The 21,739-nt window shown below is 41.7% G+C and overlaps 1 protein-coding gene across 1 annotated transcript in view; it reads left to right on the forward strand.

Annotated features, from left to right (window-relative positions):
* Nucleotides 1-12,018, forward strand: part of CLCN4 (chloride channel, voltage-sensitive 4) — a 58,095-nt gene extending 46,077 nt beyond the window's left edge. Inside the window, exons 10-12 of the mRNA XM_014960327.1 lie at nucleotides 166-564; nucleotides 6,066-6,282; nucleotides 7,782-12,018. Of these exons, the coding sequence (XP_014815813.1) occupies nucleotides 166-564; nucleotides 6,066-6,282; nucleotides 7,782-7,872 (707 nt within the window). The 3' untranslated portion in view covers nucleotides 7,873-12,018. The remainder of the gene's footprint in view (nucleotides 1-165; nucleotides 565-6,065; nucleotides 6,283-7,781) is intronic.
* The last annotated feature ends 9,721 nt before the right edge of the window (nucleotides 12,019-21,739 follow it).

Below are 21,739 nucleotides of genomic sequence, written 5' to 3' on the forward strand. Positions count from 1 at the left end.
GGTGTTTTTTTTTTTTTTGGTTGTTTTTTGTTTTTTTTTTGGTTTGGTTTTTTTTTTTTTTTTTTTTGTGGTTGGATTCGATGATCTCAGAGGTCCCTTCCAACCACTAAGATTCTGTGATTCTGTAAGTACTGAAGGAAATTTGACTGCTTTCCTTGTCGGCAGGTGGTGTTACCCGAATGACGGTCTCTCTGGTGGTGATTATGTTTGAGCTAACTGGAGGCCTGGAGTACATTGTACCTCTTATGGCTGCAGCTGTCACAAGCAAGTGGGTGGCAGACGCCTTTGGGAAAGAAGGGATCTATGAAGCTCACATTCATCTGAACGGCTACCCATTTCTGGATGTGAAGGACGAATTCACCCACCGCACCCTGGCAACAGATGTCATGAGACCAAGGCGTGGTGAAGCTCCTCTCTCTGTTCTGACACAAGACAGCATGACAGTGGAGGATGTCGAGACACTAATCAAGGAGACTGACTACAATGGCTTCCCAGTAGTGGTTTCAAAAGACTCAGAGAGACTTATTGGATTTGCACAGAGACGAGAGCTGATTCTTGCAATAAGTAAGTAGAGTATTGGTGTACATATGCTTTGTTTTGATAGGGTAGGATGTTACCAGTGTTATTCACCTTGAAGAATGGATAAATAAGAACAAACTCTAACATTTTCACCAAGTCTGGCTTTTACTAGTTACTAGGACCTACAGCTGGAAACTTTTCTATTGCAACACACTACCCAGTAGACTTCTGTGGGCTTAACTTCTGTTGGCTTAAATTGGTTGTCACTCATAAGAGTACAATAAAATTTTGCTAGATACAACAGAGGTAAACCTGACTCACATGGTCAGAAGTTTTGCCAGAACCAGATGAAATGCCACTGCAGTGCTGAGCTTCCTCTAGTATCTATGGTAGCAGCTGGGGCAGTCATGAACCTTTGTCACCCTGTGATGAAATACAAGTCCCTGTGCTTCCTTCTGTTGCACTATCCCATTTTTTTCTCACGCACAGGCGTTTTGTGCTAGGAGTGGAAAGCTTTTAGGTGGAGGATGTTGTTTGGTAAAGATGACTGAGTTTTGCCAAGCATCCGGTGGATAGCTGGCTGGTTGCCTGAGAGCCTGATCCAGTTCGTTACAGGTTTTCACCCATCAGGCGCTTTTCTGGTTGCCCTGATGGCTAGGTGTGGATTGAAAAGACAGGGTGAAAGCAAGTGTTCCCGCCTTCCCTTTACCCAGGGCATCCAAAGCTGTGGAGGTCTGCAATCCTGGCAAATCAATCCCATGGCCTGCTCCCAATTCTGGCAGTCCCATGGTGGTGAGGGCCAACTGGGCGAGCAGGCAGGGGGCTGGCTAGGCATGATTGCTTTATACTTTGCAGAGGAGTGGAATGTCTAGCATACCCAAATCTCCTTGACATGGAACTTTTCCTCTCTGTGTGGGCCTGTTTCATCCCTCCGCTTCGGGCACTTTTAAAAAGCTGTTGTCTCAGATGGAAACTCCCATATTCTTCAGAAAAGAAAATCCATAGATGGAAAATCAGGGATATTTTAGAGGGCCACTTTCTTGCCCACTTCTCATAAAGATAAAATAAGATTTGAAATAACAGTGCTCTTTTAAGCACGTGGTTTTTAAATGCATATTTATTTTCATCTCCTGGATGTAAAAAGACTCCGTCCAAGTAATTAGACCTAAAATTTATATTAATTTATTTAAGGACACTCAGCTTTTACTTGATTCTTCTCTTCTGAAACCATAGCAGAAACTCATCTACACTGCATCTATGCTACACGCAGAAGGAGAAAAGAAAAGACAGAGCTCAGTTTTCTCCCCTTAAAGTGTAGCGTGGAATTCTCTTCAGGATGAAATTAATTTTTCTGTGGTGTAAGTTGTCGTTTCAATTACAGAAAATAGTTTATGAACTGAATTAATTTTGCATTTACTTATGTCACTACTTTCTCAAAACACAGGAAAGCAGAACTGCCAGTTCTACAGTTCCTCTAATGTACAATAGTAATTTAACTTCCAAGGGGTGTGGGAATCTAACTTTTTCATTAAAAGCCTGCTATCACTGGTTGTTCCTTCATCCTTCCTTCAACACGAGCAAAAAAAATTCTCCATGCAGTTATAATCCTCTGTATACCAGTCTCAGTATAAGAGGATTTTAAAGACACCAAGATGAAGTGCAAGGCTGCTAGCTGCAATACCCTTTTCAAACAATTGATTTTCTCAGAGGGCTAATCTTCTTTTGGTAGTAACAAAAGATGCCTTGTATGGCCAAGCTAGGAAAGCAAACGTGTCTGAAGTTTCACCGAATGTGTAAATGCCAAGAGCTGATACCATTTATAAAATAGTTTGTATTTTATCCTGCTTTGGCTAATGAGTTTCAAATGTCTTCTGCATTCCCCTATGAGAAGTAAAAAACCTTAATTAGATGTATTTAGCCTACCTTGTGTCTGGCTTTTACACTGCCTGTGCCATGTTATGGCTGTAACATGTTATGCTGCCATCCTAACTTTATAGCCCTTTACGTCTCCTTTGCAGGGAGGTATGTCAGTGGGAAAATTTTTTAAAGCAGAAAGATCAGATGCTGTCTGAAGCAAGACAGAGAATTTTCAGGAACTGTCTTTTGACTCAGGTCATAAATGGCAACATAGCTGAGTGGGCTTTCTAGGAGATGTGTGAAAATGTCCAGCTATGCACTGATAACAAAGAAATCAGTTAAACTCAGCAAACATTTTAGATCAAAATGCTTTCCTATTCAAAAACTGTTTCTTTGACATCCACGTTTTCCAGGGGAAAAGGTACTGTTTCCTGATCAGCTCTAATTAAGTGCACCTTTCATATGATCTGAGGCGGAACTGAGATTTAAAGTAAAAAAACTCTTCATAGGTAAGTTTGCCTAAAATATTTAGCTGTTAGGGATCTTTGGTGAGCCTTTTTCTCTTGAGCTGAATATGACAGCTCCTGATGTCATTCATTGCTGACTCTGTGATAAACAGTTAATCTTTCTGGTTTGGTTTTGTCTTGGTGATTTAGAATTTGGATTTGGTTTCACTTTTCCAAAAGACACAGTATATTGTTCCAGTACAGGTCAGGCAAAGCACTGGTTTTGTACCATGCTAGCAACTTTTTAATAGCTAGCCCTCTTTCACTGAAGGCCAAAGTTGCTTTGCATTTATTGCAGAAGTCACTGCTCATCATTGCCACAGACTAGCTAACAGCTTGCAAACCTTCACCTCAGCTTGCTTCATAGCGTCTTCATGGACCCATACACTAAATCTCCTCAAACTATAAAATTACTTGCCAAAAGTTAAACATCACACGTGGTGAAGCATCTTCTATTCTCTTGTTCAGGTTCCTATCTCCTGCTCAGCCTGACAGCATCCAGAGATGCTGGAGAGTTATACCTGGGAGCAGTATAAGCCCCATCTGTGCAGCACTCTAGCCAGGGAATGAGGTATTTGGAAAAGCGGAGTCAAGTCCACATCTGCATCTCTTCTTTCACCCCACTATTGTGCCCTGCAGAATGCTGCCTCAATTTGACATTGTTTTATACCTCTATATGACAACACGCACTACGCAGAGACATGCTTTCAACCAAGAAGCTTCAGCTTCTTTCTCTGGCCCAATAAATTGTTCATCAGCAGTGTGGTGGCCCAGTGAATATGCTGGGGAAGTACTCGGATTTCCTCATACAACTGACTACTTGGATGAGGGCAACAGCTGCTGAGTCCCACGTCAAATACCTGTTTACACACAGCTCTCTGCTTCGTGATTTATGCCTACATAAGTTCTTTCTTACGAAGTGGAGCACTAGCATATGCTAAAAACACATCCAGTCCCTGTAGAGTGAATGGCAATGCCCCTGTGGATCACTCAGAAGCACCTTCAGGAGGATTGTATCCTTCCACTGGTCTTTGTTTAGCAGGCACGCAGGTCAGGTGGGCAGAGTCACCCTCTGGGAGTAGGTGTTTACATTTTAGATGGCACCTATTTTACAGTCTTACAAAGAGGAATATCTGTCCCTGTAAAGCTCTTCTTAAATTTGACCAGCTTCAGAGACATTGTACAAAAGGCAGAGTCTTGGACACAAGCCAGGCGGCCTGTATAATGTACTTTTCCCAGTGTGGAGTTGAGAGAGCAGCATAGTTAACACAGGCTGTGAACTGTGAACTCCTGAATATGAAAGGCCTTTTCACATTTGGGAGAACTAATTCACTCTCTAGGTATGACAAGGGTCTTTTGCGTAGATTAATCTGTAACACCAGACATCATCATCCATTTGCTTTGCTCTTTCTGTTAAGTTATATCTGCTTTTCTTACCCACTGACTGCAAAAGTGATCTGTTCTTCTGGATTACCTTTACTCTAACTCCCCCATCCAGTGAGCCTGCATGCAAAGTCCACCATTTTTCTGATGCCGCTGAGTTGGCTCAATAGTACTGCATCATTCAAATTTCTCTAGAGAGGTGTTTGACTTTGAAGAGTGAAATCATGGCTTTGGCTAATCGCTGTTGCCCAGGGTCACTGCTGCCTTGGGAACAGCAATGTGGTAACTGAAATGCTTGGGCCAATTGCTTTGGGTGCAGTTTCGGGAAGGAAATACCTAGCTGTCAAGGGTTTTTATCAAAGGGTGGGAGTTACCTTCAGTTTGATAAATGCTACCTCTTACCACAGGTCATATATCAAAGAGCTATACAGGCATGTTCACAATTGAAATTAAATGTATGAGTCAAAACAAGATGAGACAAAGTTAGCATCATTCCTATGAATTGCAATAGGGCTTGTAATATGTGGGGTGAGAAGGTTGAAAAGCATATACTGTACTGATATTAGGCTTGAGCCAGCACTGCTCCAGTTCCAGAAATATTACAAGACAATTATCATTAAAGGGAGAAAAATGCAGCTGGAACACGTTGGAAACCATTACTGTCTATACGTTACAAGTCACAGGAGCAGGTTTCTGCACTTTGATTGATGGCAAGGAGTTCCAAGAATATATACATTTGAGTATGTCTGATTTGCTGTACCTTTCAAGAACAGAAGCAACCTATATTAATCAAAGATAATAATTCCAGCCATTGCCAAGAATTTATACAAAAAAGAAGAAAGAGTTAAACCCCCAGAGCCAAATATGATATGCTTATTCTGGGGAAAGAGTTGACTATCATTTGGAAATCCATCTCATATTTTGGTTGTGCCCTGTAATGTTGAGTAGAAATGAGGTAAACACTACAATGAAAATAAACCACTTAAATGATAAGAATTCTTGTTGGAACGTAATTCAAAGTAAAAGGTTTATACTGGTCATGTAAAGTCCACACTTCATAGTTTGATCAAAGTATAGATGATAGCTTTTGAAATTCTGAAAGTGGTCTAATAGGTACCATTGAGAAAAATGTATTAAACAATAAAATGTATTTTCCTTTAAGTGGGATGCTATTTTTTTCTACCCTTTTAAAATCTGAATATGCAAACTCTATTTAAGGCACTGAATACAGAACCACAAAATTCACCCCCCACACCAGAGAAGTGTGCTGGTCTAGGACAACGTCCACACCTCCCCCAGATCCCTCAGATGTGAGTTTGTCTTTCCCCAGCTTTGTGTTCATAAATTCATTCACCATGCCCAGATTTCCCCCACTCCAGTGAGAAGTCTGGGAACAAACATCCTCCAGGCCAGCTGGGACTGAACACAGGCTGTTGACGCCATTCCCTCAGCCATATAATAGAGGTTTCTGTTGTGATTCTCACAATGGAGGAAATGACATATAATCATTTGAATTTGACAGAAGTTGGATTAGTGATGTTTGTGAATGCAATGAGCTGGACATTTATTCAGAAAAGCATCCCAAACAAGCAAAAGTATGTGTTCGTAAAAATACCACATTTGCTTCAAAGGAACAATGTCTCAGGGAAATTAAAATTTACTCTGTAACCCCAGCTTCTGGGACCTCAGTACATTAAAAACAAAAAGCTACTCCTGCCTTTGCTTTCCAAAGGAGGATATTTTTTTTTGTTTTATTGTCAAGCCTAACTCACTGTCTACCTCAATCTTTCTATCGTACAGAGAATGCAAGACAGCGTCAGGATGGGGTGGTGAGCAACTCCATTGTGTATTTCACTGAAGATCCCCCAGAACTGCCACCCAACAGTCCTCATCCACTGAAGCTGCGGCGTATTCTCAACCTGAGCCCTTTCACTGTCACTGATCACACGCCAATGGAGACGGTGGTAGACATTTTCCGGAAACTCGGACTCCGGCAGTGTCTTGTCACTCGCAGTGGGTGAGTAGATGCTGAGTCAAGCACGCTTAGAGAACCTCAGGAGATTTGTCTTCAGCATTAACAAACCCACTGTTTTTCCTGTTTAAAGACAAATATAGACAGTAACTAATTAATCAGCACCTTTGAGACAGTCAAGTGAATATTTTTATTTGTCTATTTTGTGGCTGGAAGAATAAGGGAAGCATGCCCAGTGTCTCTCCAGGGCAGCAAAAGAAGTCAGATAGAACCAAAATGGCCCTTGCTGAGTGTTTTATTCTGTTCTCCCAAAACCTGAATGTATTGTCATTTAGATAAGGTAAAGATAAATATGAAATAAACTGTTCTGACTCCCACTATAGTTCAATTTTCAACAGAGTCAGATCTGGCACATAGTATTGTTTGCAAAGAATGTGCCTGTTTCTAGACATCCAGCTAGATTAGATGCTTGTGAAGACTGTGATAAAGATGTCAGTGGAGGAAAATTAATCCGTTCAGCTTTCTCTAATGGAAAATGGAAAGGCATACAAAACAGAAGTCCACAAAAAAACAGCTGAAGAAGTGTGAGCAAACATAAAGTTAGAAGAGTAAAAAGCTGCAAGGTTGCACTAGAAATAACATCCCCTAATTCCAATGGGATCTGAGCTATTTTGAGATTCTGGGATTGCTTATCCCAGAATATGGCAGCAAGAAGAATAACAGAATAGCAAAACCGTTCAGTCTTCTGCAAAGATCATTTTTGTTATTCAAAAATATTGCTTATCAGCTGCTACTATCAATGCAGTGTCCTCAGCATTAAGAAAATAAGAACCACTATCAGGACACAGACTTAGGTCCTGATTTTAGATGCCTGGATTTGGAAATTTTGATCTTGAGTTCTAGCACTTACATGAAATGAAAGGTGGAAAAACTATAACAATGAGATAGTTTCAAATTCAATGTCTCGTGGCCTTCAAGGACCGGAAATAAAAGCCGTTGAATCCTGAGGGTCAGGAAATTTTTGACTCTTGGAGCCAGCCATCTTACAGGCTTCATCTTTCCTGATAGATGTAATTAATTTAGGATCATATAAATGAGAAATTATAACTTAAAATTGAAAGAATTATGTTGTCCGACAGTGAGAGTTTCAGAAAGTCTGTGCTTCAGCTTAGCTTGTGTATTACTGAATCCCACGTGCTAGCTCAGGGCACTGCTACGTTGGTTTTGTGCTGTTCATTCTTTGCAGCCTGAGCCTAAGGAAACTCATTACTTTGTCGTACAAAGCGTAGTTGTAGCTCCTCACTCAGTTATGTTCCCAACAAAAAGAGAAAACAACCCAAGGTATTTAATTTAATGATCATGGCTGCAGTCGTAAAAATACATGTTGTGAGAATGCTTTTTATGCAAGATAATTATTGAGGAATGGATGGGATGGACAGTGTTATGTGTAAGCACTCACAAAATGTCCCTGCAGCTGAACAGGGAAAAAAAATCACATGATATATGAGATGATTGTTGACCTTTCCTTTCCTTTTCTCCTCTAGGAGGCTGCTGGGTATCATAACTAAAAAGGATGTATTAAGACATATGGCTCAAATGGCAAACCAGGACCCTGAATCTATCATGTTTAACTAGACTGGTAAAGAAAGAGGAAAGTAACCCCAAAGGAATCCCTTCTAGATTAAGTCAAAGGCTACATTCGGTGTTTCATTTTGTTTAAAGAGAAAATGTGGTGTGTATGAGGAATGGCCCAATATGCCTCTGACAGAGGGATTGGATGCAGGATGGCACTTATTTAATGAGGAAGGCAGTTTAGAAGCTCGGAGCAGCTGCAGACATCAAGCTGTGTTTCCTTAATGAGATTCCCAACAGCTCAATTATGGCATTGGTGGGTGGAAGTGATGTGGTGCTTAAAGACAAAGAGCCAGGAGCACCAGTGGGATGCATCAACATTCACAGTAACTCATGAGGCAGGTGTGAAGACTAGCAGACACTTTTTATGTATAAGCTGTTACCAGATATAAACATTTGTGTTCCGACCTAGAGAGCGTGTTTGAGTAACTTCAGTTTTGTTATTGAAATCATGGCTATTTATTTGCTACTGAGTCATACCATTTTCATGAGGGAAATGACGGAAATCATTATATTTTAAAATGAAAAATTTTGTCATCTTCATTTATTTTTGTAAAAGTTAAGTGAATCAGGACCGGAGTTAAAGGAGCAAGAACACACTTCAACTCACTTCAAAACACAGCGTCCCCTGCTCCCTGCTTTAGTCCTTTGAATTTTATGCAGTTTAGCATTTCTGTCAATCAGCTTCCCTTTATTAATGTTGAAATGTGACTTATATGTAAGGACTTATTATTTCTCTATGCAATTGTGCATACAGGTACTGTAATATTTAGTATTATGTGGTATAGTGACAACAGGAAAAAACACAGAAGCTCATGGAGGAGTTTTCAAAGGCACTAAAGGGAGACTGGTATCCAGCTCTCATAGATGTTAGGGGCAAGAGATCGAAAGCCTCACCTGTCTCTCCTTGTGTACATCATCATTTTTCATGACCTAATGAAGTTCTGCATTGATTCCTCGTTCTCTATTTAGTTCCTTTTGGTCATTGTTATTTCTTGGCATTTATCTGTACCTGCCAAGAGATTGTTGAAGTTAATTTAACAGTCACAGACATTTATTCTGTAGCAGATCTACTCTTTATGCATCTGCCCAGTCATAGGACTGTGGAATCCATCCCCACAATGCTGTGTCTGCATAAGATCAAAGGGACTGAGAATGCAAACAGCAGTAGCAAAGCTTTAATTATTGATCTGTTTGCAGCAAGAACACAAGATCTAGCAGCCCCCAGTAGGGACCTCCGAGCCACTCAGGTAAAAATGCTAAATTTTCTTAAACCCTTGCTCTGATTCTATGTAAGATGCACAGACTCAATGTTTTCTGTGTTAATATACTAGCACTTTAGTCAATACTGCTATCAGTAACAGAAGACCAAATTTTGCTCTCAGTAACACATAATCCACACTGCCCAGTGTTTGCTTTACAAGTATAAGCATAAAGATCGGAGAGAGGTTGCATCCTAATTCAGATGCCCTCAATCCCCTTCAGACCCTCTCAGAGGCTGGAACCTTCATTTAGGCATCTAAGACCTCAGGTATTTTTGTTCAAATTCATACAGAAACCAGCAGCTCAAGTCCATTGTGTCCAGGTGGTCTTCCTGGGCAGAGATTTTGGGAGCCCTTTCATGCCAGAAGAGTCTGTTGCTCCAGACAAAAGCCAGACTGTTGATCCAACTTGTAGGCAATGCGTATAATCGCTGCATCCCTGAGCTGAGACAACTAGCCAGGTGCAGCCCAAGTTAGATGCCTAAAGGTACATGTCACAAATTCCTCCTCTTATCTCCGGTGGCCCTGCTTCCTCCTGGCATGTGTCCCACTGCATTCACACAAAGTACTGCCCAAATTGTTTAAGTAAAAGAAACGGAAGTAAAGGGATAATTTTAATCTGCTAAGTACTCTATTTAACAATAGTATTTGCAACAGACTGACATAAATATATGCAGCTCTGGCCAAAGCCCATAAATATTTCAGTGTATACTTTTTGTTAACTGAACATCTGCGGTACAATATATTATTAAAGGGATATTGTTAAAACTATGTAAACTATAGAACTGAGCAACTATTTCCTTCTGAAAATAGGAAATACAACATAATATTGTTGTTTCTTCTGTTTTTCTGTGAAGCTATCATCAGCCAAATTCATAAAAAAACAGCCAAATCAACAACCAAGCTCATAAACATTGGATTCCCTCATTTGAATAGAGATGCCATAATAAAATCAGTTCATTCACAGAACTAAACCCAAAAGGGGCTTAGTACCAATGTCAGTTCCTACCCAAAACTAGAATCTAAGGGATTTGGACTCAGATAAATAGGCACTTTTGTTCTGAAAATAAAACTGAAGGACTGTGTTCTACTCTTCACTTTTTTTAGCATGTTAATCATACATATTTGATGAATACTTTCTCCATTTTCCTTTATGTTCATATATGAAGCAAGTGTGTGTACTCCTGACTTGAACATTAAAATACTGCTTTTGCTCATAAGCCAAGAGAAATAAATTGAAAACTGAATTTATCTGCTATTTAAAATCAAACTCAATGCTTCATGTGTGTCAGGGGAAAGGAGAGATCTAAAGCCTTCTCCATTAGCCAAAGAAATTTCAGTCCATGCTGCATTAACACGTAGTCCATGGCAGAGTTAATTCTGAAGAGCATTGATAGTACTGAGGGCCATGTTTGCTCACAGCAGCCAGGATAGTATATCAACACTGAAAAAATTTATATTTTCTGAGAAAAAGCCAAGGAGTCACCTAACTAAGGTTAAACTGGCCACAAATACAAACTCACTTGGGTATTGTCTTGGGTTACCAGCTAAACTCAGCTAAAGTTCGTGGCTATGCATAGGCATAAACTTTTGTGGCTAATTCCCATTAATACCCAGAGGCCTGATCTACTAAAACCAACAGTCAGCCCTGTGATAGCTTGTCACCTCATCTTATTAGACTGCATATGAGGAACCCTCAGGATTTAAGAACAGGATCCATAAAAACAGCATGGTTGTAAGAAACAGCAGATGGCATTGAGATTCATGCATTTATTGTGGGTGCAGTTTGACCCTGAGAGTACCCCTCAAGCAGAAGACAGGAAAATGGAGGACTGGCTTTTTTCTATCAAAGCTTTGGACGTGTAATAGTATGTGGATGGTTAGACTGCTACTCCTCGTTTCAGCGTCTGTTCAAAACTACATTGAACCCCCTTAGAGCAGTGACTGATACCTAGCTCTCCAGCTAGATATAGCCATAGATAACTTCAGCTGGTTGGCATTATCAAAGCTGAGGTGATGGTAGAATGACGAGACGGGTTTTGAAACTGGACAGACTTTGCTAATTAGAAAATTTAGCACTTGAGCTCCCAGAGACAGTAATTGGCTGTAAGTCTTTCTGTTGAACTTCCTCCATGCTACAGTCTTCATTGCTCTTTAACCTTGAGTGGCTGAATGGGGAACACTCTTAATATAAATTAATAACATGCTTTTCTCAAAAAATTCAGTTCTGATGTAATGATTTAATGTATTTCCCCATAACAGGCCCATTATCAGTCACTGTTTTCCATCTGCATTCCCAAATATATCTCAGAAGTTACTGAATAGAATCCAAGAGGCATAGATCTCAGCCTTAAGTATTTATTTGAATTTTTAGAGCTCAAGATAGTCACTGATCAATCTGAGAGTTACGTAAGTACTTTAGTATAAAGTGCTCACTTTATGCAACCTCTGTTCAATCCTCAATTTCAACCAGTTGGATTTTGAAGATGTCAAACTAAACGAGAACAAAAGTCTTCGGATGATGCAAGTTCAGTATTGTACCTTTGTTTTGCATGAACTGTGTTCAGATACATTCAGCTTCTAATGTGTACTTGAAGCAATCTGTACCAGACAGTTTATTATTAAAGTACAGAACATGGATGACATTAGCCAGACCCTTTGGCTGTTACAGTGATACTAATTAATGTCTATGCTTTGAGAATGCAGAAAAAGAATGTTTAAGAATTACAGGAGACTCACTGGTTCTGTGTTGGAATGACACTATAATTATGAATATTGTTTTGCTTTTTTTTTTTTTAATTGTAGAAAATGGTACATATGTTGCACCTTATCAAAAATGATGTTTGGACTCTATTTTTTAAATAAAACTGACTTAAAGTACTGGAAACATTTCTTGAGCATCTCATTAATTGGAGAAATATTTCACTTAGTGTCTCTGTATGATTTTGATATTTCCTTTTCCCACCTACAGGGATAACTTGAGCCTGATGAATGATTTAGGATATCTAATTCAGTTATGGGTTAGCTAATATTAAATACGGAATTAGTAAATTTCATGCAGTGGACTTCAAAGAATCAGCCTTGACTGTTAGCTGTTTTACTTTCAGGAAGAAATGTTTTTCACTTCAGCATCATAAATTCTTTATTAAAGAAATCTAAAAAGAGAAGGAAAAAGAATTCTCCTACCAGATTGTTCTGTTTATGATAGTCATGAAGCTTCTTTAAACCTAGATGTTGCAAAACCCTTATAATTTCAGTTTTTATATATATTTTTCAGTTGCATTTTACTTCAGAGCTAAGCTCAAGACTGAAAATAGCAGTTTCAATCATGCCCATTTAACTGGGTGAAACATCCCTTAAATCTCTGTCAGAGGCTAACTTTTAGGTAGTAGCAAAGAATATGGGCTTCATCCTGATTGATGTACTAACCAAGCAAGTAGAAAAGCGCTACAGCTTTGTGCAAGTGGTTTATCCAAAAGAAGCATTACAGTTTTCAAGACACGTTCCAGAGAGCAAGTTTGATAAAACTGATATATCAGCAATATCTTAGTTTAAGTTAAATTACTCATTTCAGAAGCTGGTGCTGGAGACCTAAGGCCTCCATCTTCTTCCACGGATTGCTGTGGCCCTAACATGACCCAGTGCATGCACCGAAACACCAGGAGACATCAGGCAGGCAGCAGCTTAAATAAGTAGTAATAGTTCCTGTAGTTTGCAGTTGGCCATAAGGGACTGAGCCTTAGACCTATGTGTCATCACTTGTGATGGCACAGCTGGGAAGTAGAAGGGAAAATGTTGAGAGGATGCCTCTCAACTGCCTGTTGCAGTTGTACACCATGTATCCTGGCCTAGGTGCTCATTTCATCTAAACCAAATATCCAATTGCCATCCATGTGCCTTTTTGCTCCTTCGGAGGCCCATCCTCCCCAAGGAACACCCCCTTCCTACAAGCAGCATTATATCCCTGTGCTGTCCTGCTCCTCAACTCCAAATGTGATCTTGCTTCCAATTCCCAGATGGCCACCAAGCACAGTCTTACAGACACTGTATCCCACACAAGAGCAGTCTACCTGTGGTGGATGGGGCTCTTTCATGACATACAGGATTTTGTATTGGTCCCTGCTGGAGCACATGGCAAACACAGTGTTATTGGCATTGGTATGCTGCACTAAGTTTTTTGATTGGTTTTTGGCTTGCTATCTTAATACAATACCAAAAAGACGGACTTTTCAGAAAAAACAGCTGCTGCATTTGCACAGATCAATCTATACATGTTCACCATCTCAACCAGTAACTAGTGACTTCATGATGAAGGCAATCAGGAGCTCGAACACAACCGTGAGAACTATATCCTGAAGCAGCTGTGGGCTCTGGGGCAGAATGAGACAGGAATTGCTGACCTGTATCTGCAGCATTTGGCCAACTCCACATCCCTCCTTTAATCTTGCATTCTGAGCATAATTAATACGCTCAGTTTGAGCACATTATAGGCACAGTTTGAGCACAGTTAATGATTTCAACCCTTGCTATCCCCAGCATTATCTCGCATAGTCAGGGTCAAAGCAATCTGAGCGTTCCTACAGATACGGTGCTTTCCCCAGCCACAGCAGTTAACTAGTTAGAAAGACACTACCATATGTAACTGCCAGATTGGGGGGAGTCGGTATTTGGCACTTCTTCAGCTGTGTTTCATTTGAGAAATGATTCTACAGACTGAACAATCAGTGCATGGCTCTATGTGGGGATTTGCAAAGCCCCCGTGGTCTGTTCCTGGCTTGCACAGGATTTGGAGTGATGTCTGCATGGGCCAGCCGTCATTAGAGAGCACATACTCTACAGATTAACCAGCCATTCTTAATCCACAAAGATTCAGTAAAGGGCACAGAAAAAATGCACAGATCGCTTAGGAAACTAGGCAGTTGACTCTTTTAGCTAGGGAGAGTTGTTTTGTTGTCTCAAGGTTATGTCCACAGAGGCATCTAACTCCCGGGAGGCCCATCACCTGTGAAACCTTCACTGGCCAGCTGCACCACTAGGAAGGAGTAATACCTAAAATTAAGCTAAAATCATATGTGTTTCTATTTCTATTGAGTACAAGCAATGTTCTCATTTTTCTTTCTCAGTGTATTCTAAAAGACAACTTTTCCTCCCTTTGAAGTAAGTTTGCTCTTTCAACAGTTGCTAGTGAGAACTGGACTGTGACTGTGCTGCACACAATTTGATGTAGAGTGCTGCAGGGCTGGTGGGTCAAATGTTAGCTAAGCGTTTCTCCTCTGATAAATGCAGTAGAAATGAGTGGCTGCAATAATTGTGCCATGGGAAAAGGCCATTACAAATAATTAAAATGACATAGCTACAAATTTAACTGTAGTTCTCTACTTATAAAATTTGCCACCAGGTAACAGGTGGCATTTCCATGTTATGACGCCTTGTGATTTCTAAAATATTTTCATGTTTAAATCATTAACGAAGTTGCCTTTTGCCTAGAGACAAATTTTACTCACTGAACTATCAGATGAGATGGCCATTAGGCACCAAAAGCTCTGAATGGATTAGAGGGGACAACCAGGCTCTAGAAGTCTCCTAGCCTAAGAAAAGAGACAGCTAAGCTCTGCTGTGATTTGGAGATGAGGGGGAAGGACACAAGCTCTGCCGAAGGCCCCAGAATGGCCCCAGTCAGCACTGAGTTCCAGAGAAAAACAAAGCACGAGAGGTGCTGTCACCAGCTATCAAAGTTTTCACTGTAGACTCGTGGTTAGACTCTGAAGATCTGGCAGGGCTGGGATGCAGTTATAACATTAGGTAAATGTCCTAATTCCCATAATACTGGATCTTCTAGGGGTTGAGTAGCACCTGACTTCCTGGTGTAAGCACGGCTCACTTAGGCCAACACAGGGCCCTCTTTGCTAACTGCTGTTCTGGGTGGCTTTCTGGCAAGCCAGAAGGAGCATTGCCCTGCAAACATTTGTAGACTTCTCCTTACAGATCTCTTAGCTGGCTATTCTGAGTGATGTCGAGATGCAGACTGTGTATCTTGACTTTTTTATAGGGAACTTACGCTCCTGTTTATCCTCATAACTACTCTCATACTGGGGTAAGGGGTGTGGTGGTGTCCATCATATTTTTAAGAGTTGCCATAGCCTGAACACAGTACTTGGCTTCATGAAAGTACAGTTACAAGAACAGAATGGGCAAAGTCTGAGTTTGCCTCTAAAATTCCTCTCTTTTGAAAATCCTGTTTTCCAGAGTGCTAAACAGTTGGTTCCCGGTTTCAGATTCCTTAAGGTATTCCATTGGTACAGAATATTCATATGGTTGAAAAAAAGCCCAACAAAAGCAAAGCTAAAGAACAGAATACCTAGCATCCATTTGTCATTGCCCAGAATATTTAATCTCCATCTATGCTGTCACTGCTTGAGATCAATCATCATTTGGCTTATTCATCTCTATCCCACACTTAAGCACCTGTTTCATCATATTACTTATTTATTTATTCAATTAACTAATTCAAGTGGTACTATAATTAGCAGTAGGGTGAAAGAATAAACATAGTCTGGCTGAAGCTTTTCCAGGTTGTGGGTATTCAACATTGAATCAGAATTATGTTTTGGCCATGTCTCAACTTTTAAGCAAAGCTACCACAAAGCACTAGTCACAGGAGCACAAGGAATAAGTCATCATCTCCGCTGCACCTCTCCTTTCCAAGCCTGAGGGAACGTACATTAAACCATTCCCTTTCTCTCTGCCAAACCAAGTTTGGGCAATAGAAATCTCTGCACCTTCAACAGCTACAACAAGTCCTGTTTAGCAAACCTCGCTGTGCCAAACTGCCTCCTTCCAGATACACAGGCACCATTCCAAGAGTAACAGTTTTCCCTCTGCATAAGGATAACCAGGTAGGGCAGGTAACTAACTCCCCCAGCTCCCTCCTCCTTTTCTCACTTCCCTGCTCTGAACACTTCTGCCTTTCTCCTCATTCAGCCTCCAGTCCCAGCCCACTCTGCCTCCCCGCTGCAGCTTTTTCTGTAATAACCCCAAACCCCCCAAACCCCAAACAAATCAACACATCTGTTCTTTCTGTTGAAGTGGGACTACCGTGCAGAATGCAAATTTGCCAGGAACAAAGTCATTAACTAAGCAACAGTCTAGTTCCTAGCATAATTTCCACTGAATAAACATTCAGTGCTGGTGAATTGCAAAAGAGAAGCTGTTGAGGGACCAGGACCTGAAGCCAGCTTGCTCATCTGATGGCCTGGTACATACAGACCACGGTAACAGATTCCTTCTCATTTGCTATTCTTCTGGCTCCTTGTTACAATTCTGGCTTCTTGGTGTTCAAGCTTCAACACCATGGGGGGAGAGGGGGAGTTATTCCTTTGCCAGTATCCCTTTTTCTCAGGAGAATGCTCCATTCCTGAGGCTACGAAGTATTTTGCCTCTTACTGAAGAATTTTCATTCTCCAGGAACATATTCATTGAGCCAGGGAAGAAAACAGCCTTCTTAGCAGTGGTTATATTTGCTCACTGGATGGAGAGGCAAGAACTGAAACCCAGACCCCTGCCTCCCATTGCCAAAACCATCGAGATGTTGTGTTCGAGAGGTAAGTCTGCGTGTGCAGGGAAAAAAAGGGAACTGTGAGAAGTGGCTGGTGTTAGTGCCAAGCCCTGATGTTGTGAAATCCAGCTGGACATTGAGCTCAGAATAAGACCTGTGGAGGCGCAAGGTTTAATGTACGACCATCCTCCATGTGTCTAACAAGCAGCAGCCAACTGAAAAGATCAGTTTCTACAGTAGGTACCCAGAGTTATACTAAATATCGTATAGGATACGTGAGCCCTTCACATCAGCCCCTTAACACTGACTGTCCTCCTGCACAGCTGCAATAGACATGGAGGGAGCAAGGGTAAAGACTAAAATGTTTTGCTAGGGCAAAGGGGCATGGTAGAGCACATGCAGCTGCCTGGTGGCCTGCCTCTCACAGACAAGCATGGGACCTGCTCTTCTCTGGATTGCACGATGTGGCTCTGCAAAAGGGTGAGACCTCTCTTCCCACCCCCTTAGGGAAGTTTGCTCTTAAACGGAGAATTGCTACTCACTACTGACACAAGGTGAGGGACAAGAAATGAATGGCTGACCCTTTCCACCCCTACCAGGGTAGTGCCTTCAACCTTTATGCTTCTTCACCAATATATTTATCTTGGTTCCTGGCACAAAGACTGACCTGCACTGCTCCCTTCCCTTGAACACACCAAGCCCCAAGCAAAGAAATACCAAGTGCTCCTCTCTACCTGGAGTGACATGCAAAACAGCAGTTAGACCAGCAGCACGGACACCTCCTCACCAGCACAGCTGGAGGCCACCACTGCTGCCACCACCTCCTCCCATCTCCATCTTTCTGGTGCTTTAGAGCTCTGGGAACAGAAATGCCCAGAGGAAAAGGTGGAGAACTGTGATATTTGGCCCAGGATCCTCCCTGTTGAGACTGACCTTTTAGCTGGCCCTCAGAAGGCCTGGCTGGCCATTTCCTTCCCACCGCTCCATCCTGCTAAGCTCACAGCTTGCCAGGGGAGGAGTAACTGCATCGCACTACACAGCCACACCAGGAACCATAGTTAGCTTATTTTCTTACAGACGCACACAATCTGCCTTTCCCAGATCAATGGTAAATCTACCATCGTCAATACCTACCACAGCTCCATCTGCACTAAGCACGGATGGGCTGGCAGTTTATCCCAGCAGGCAGCCACCATCTATCCTCTTATCTTTCCTGCAGCCCCAAAAGGGCCCCACAACTCCCTTCACATTTGCATTTTCTATGAACACCAAAGGAAAGAAATGCATCAGTTATAAGGGTGTTCAAGTACCAGAGGACACAGGAGAGAGGTCAACATCCCTGGGTGCACTCAATGGTGCCCAAGAAGATGACATCTCCAGCCCTCCCTGCAAGACGCCGGGGCAAGGGGTCCCCCCACCCACTGCTGGGTGTATTGTGTCATCCACCAGCTCTAGATTCAGCCACAGCGTTCATTAATCAGTGTCAGGGGGATGAGCAGGGATTTAATTTGATGGTTTCAGGTGGTGGAGGCCACTAGGTGGCAATCAAACCCTCGGCATGGCCACGGTGCTGGTGCCACAAGCCCCACACAGCCTGACAAAGGCCACTGGGGTGTCCTTGCTGTTCGCTGGCTTCTGACTCTTGTAGGAATCAAAGCTGTTTAATTGTTTGTTCTAAACGTGTAGATTTTCTCATGAATTTTCTTAGATATGCTAATTAAAAGCTAATACTTGTGTGGTTTTTGTTGATTTTTTTTTTTCTTAGCTTGATATACTGGTATTCTGGAGGGAGAGGGAAGGGAAAGGAAGAGGAAAGGAAGAAGAAAGAGAAAAAGAAAGAGTTTTCTTTGTTTGGACTATTTGGCAGGGCTAAAGCACAACTGTCTGCTTTGGCTTCTTAAACCACATCTCACATCTGTAAAAACATAGTGGCAAAAGGAGGAAAAAATAATCTGCAATGCTTTCCTGGTGATTTCTGTGAGGCTTTCGTGTAACCAATACATTTTCATTAATTATGCATTTGGGTCACGGGAAGAGTTGGAAGAAGGAATTCCTTTGCCATTTCAAAGTTGCTCTCAGGAAGAAAATATAGCCAAGCTGATGGAGCTAGAAGAAATGCAGTTTTGTTCTTCTGTCCTGATATTTTTCTTCTCCACTTTCTTTACCATGCTTCCTATTTGCATAAACATTTCCCTCGGCATAGCAAGGTCTGTGTAGGGAGCACACAGAGGCCCTTAGAGCATGGAAATCTCTTATTTCGCAATGGTAATTCTAAAACATACATAACACTGTTAGAGGACTGAGTAAAAGGCCTTCCCTGTAAAGCATTTGGTCAGATCTAGAAAACAGCATAGGCCCCTTGGAGTGCAGAATTACCATATGTAACCTTTAGGCTTCTGTGCAATTTACAACCCCAAGTAAGGTGCTTAAATACTCTTTTAAAAGTATAATGAGAATTAAATGCTAAGGACTGGGTTTCACTGTAGCCAGCACACAGAGCAGGCAAAAGCTGATATTAGCTACTGCAAAATACCAGAGAAGACCTTAAAATCTCACCTCTTCCCTGTATTGGGGATCACATGAGTCTCCCCTCCCTCTGGATCATAGTCTGAGCAAAGTCTCTGAGCGCTTGCTCACTTACTTTTTGTGAAAAATGTCTGAGAACTTGTGGAAATGCTTCCAGTGCTGTGAAGCACATCTTACACGTGCTTAAAGCATTGAGCAGAAAGCAGAAAATGAGGACTCGGGGCTTTCCACCCCAACTCTCCCTTCTTTTCAGGAGGCTGACAACTCCCCCCCAACACCATCCCACCACTCCCCCAGGAAAAATTAACGTGGGAAAGTCAGGAGGGAGAAGAGAGACGTTAGCACAGTTAGTAGAAGGAAGCTCTGTGGTCCCACCCCTTTTCCCAACTCTGCTTATGTATCTTACTTACCTTTCTTAAATTTGCCATTTATCATCAGGTTTGGGAACAAGGGCGGAACTGAAGTCTCCCACCTCTGAAGTAAGCACCACAGCAATTAGGCTGGAGTTCCCCTTTGCATACCATGGCCCAGCATCAGCAGGAAAGGCAAAGGCTGCTTTCCTCTCTGCTCTTTCCTAGCCTGAAGGTCAGGGCGGTCCCTTGAGAGATGAGGCTGTGGGTGCTGATTGCTCCCAGCTGAGGAGGATCTTATAGCCAGGTGTTGCTCTGCTGGTGCATGGCTTGGTCCTTGGGTCATGTACCCACAGGTGAGTAGGTTGTGATATTCAGCAACACCAGAGCAGCAGCTCAGGCTGGGGAGAGGTCAGATTTGTGAGCTCCAAAAGGCAGGAGGTGGGTGCCAGGAGGCTGGCTTGGCTAAGACAGACCAAGTTCTCCCATCTGCTGGAGGTTGCCTCCAAAAGCTTAGGGAGTCACGGCAAAGCACAGCATACATTTAATAAGATCTCTAGCTGGCTCTGAAAGATACGGATCCAGAACAGGAGGCAACACAACTTACTGCTTGGGCTAACCAGCCTGCAGGCTCATAGCTTGCCTCCCCCCTCCATGGAAGGATGGAGAAAAGATTACCAGAGGGCAAGTTTTGTACCTACAGAGCTAGAATATCCCGGGACCAGGGCTAGTGTCTGGACATAACATGTATCACCCTGTATCAGCCTGTTTGGATCAACGTGGCTGGCAGTGAGTACGTTGATTCCTACTGACCCTGAGGGATCTGTCAGAAGTGACGGAGATTTTGGGAAACCTCATTTGAAGTTGTTAGGGACCAAAGCTGCTTATTACAAACAGCCCTGGACCGAGGTCTCTCTCTGCTAAGAGCGAAATACAGAGTATGCCTCTTTAATCCAGGGCAATTTTTATTCAGTTGGTTTCATTTTGGAGGAGAAAGAGCTAAGAACTACTTCAAAGGTTAAATTTAGCATATTTGTACTATATATAAGAAATCATTTAGGATATTTAAATTGATTCATAAAATAGTCTCCCCAGTAAGCAGAAAAATCTCCTAACTGGCTCAAAAGAAAAAAATGTTAAAATCTGCTTTAATTAAGGTTACACGGGCAAAAGTTGGCAGCTTTCTTATGTTTATGAAATAAATCTGTCCTGTGAGACAGGGCATTTGGAGGCAGGGCTCTTTCATGCCTTCCTCTCGGAGGTGTCCTACTTTCCACAAATACTAAATATGCGTTTCACAGAATGAGAGTGACTTTCTGGAACAACCTCTAGGACTTTTACCTAAGGTCTGTGATTCTATTGTTCCCTAGATTTCTCTAGCAAATCGTTAATTATGTAGTCAACGTTGACCAGTAAGAACTGAAGAAGTTAAAGTTCCCTCTGATATCATCTGCTAGTCCTGGTATTCTCCTGAGGAAGACTCCTAAATCACTGGGCTGCTGACTAGCAGTAAAAAGCGAAAATGGCATTTCCGAGAGTAAAAGTCTTCATTTCCTTTACTTTCTTGCAAATACAATGAAGCGGATCATGCTGAATGAAAGAAAATCTTTTTGTGACATTTTTGTGAGGAAAAAACTGTCAAAAATATTGCAGTCTCCCCCCACCCAAGAATTTAGTTTTATTGCTTAGGCAAAAGCATTAGTCATCTCTACAGCCCCTCTTAACCCCTTGCGGGCACTTAGACTCAAATCTTACCATTTCTTCCAAGGCTGTATCTTACTAAACTGGGGGAATGAAATCTTGTTCTTTGTTAGAGTAAGTACTAAACCATCCATTTACTTTGTGGCACTGCAGCCTGTTTATGAAAGATAAGAAAAATCAGGCTTTGAAATTCACGCTGACAAATTTTGCAGCAGTGGAAGTATTAGCTTTGCTCTTGTAGTCAATTCCTAGTTAGAATAGTTCTGGTTTACTTTGCTCTAAACCCTGTTTACTTTCTGTTTTCCAGCATTGCTATCAGCAACAAATTACCTTTCAACCTAGAACTGTATTTTTTCTATTTTTGTACAATAGTATATATTAAGGTGTGTTGAGTGCTTTTAAGCCATGGACTGGCAGGTGCTATATAAATATTTATCTTTGTTATGATTGCTTGAAGCAGAAGGCTCAGAGGTAAT

The sequence above is a fragment of the Calidris pugnax genome, unplaced genomic scaffold, assembly GCF_001431845.1.
Source record: "Calidris pugnax isolate Ruff unplaced genomic scaffold, ASM143184v1 scaffold188, whole genome shotgun sequence".
In the NCBI taxonomy this organism is placed as follows: domain Eukaryota; kingdom Metazoa; phylum Chordata; class Aves; order Charadriiformes; family Scolopacidae; genus Calidris; species Calidris pugnax.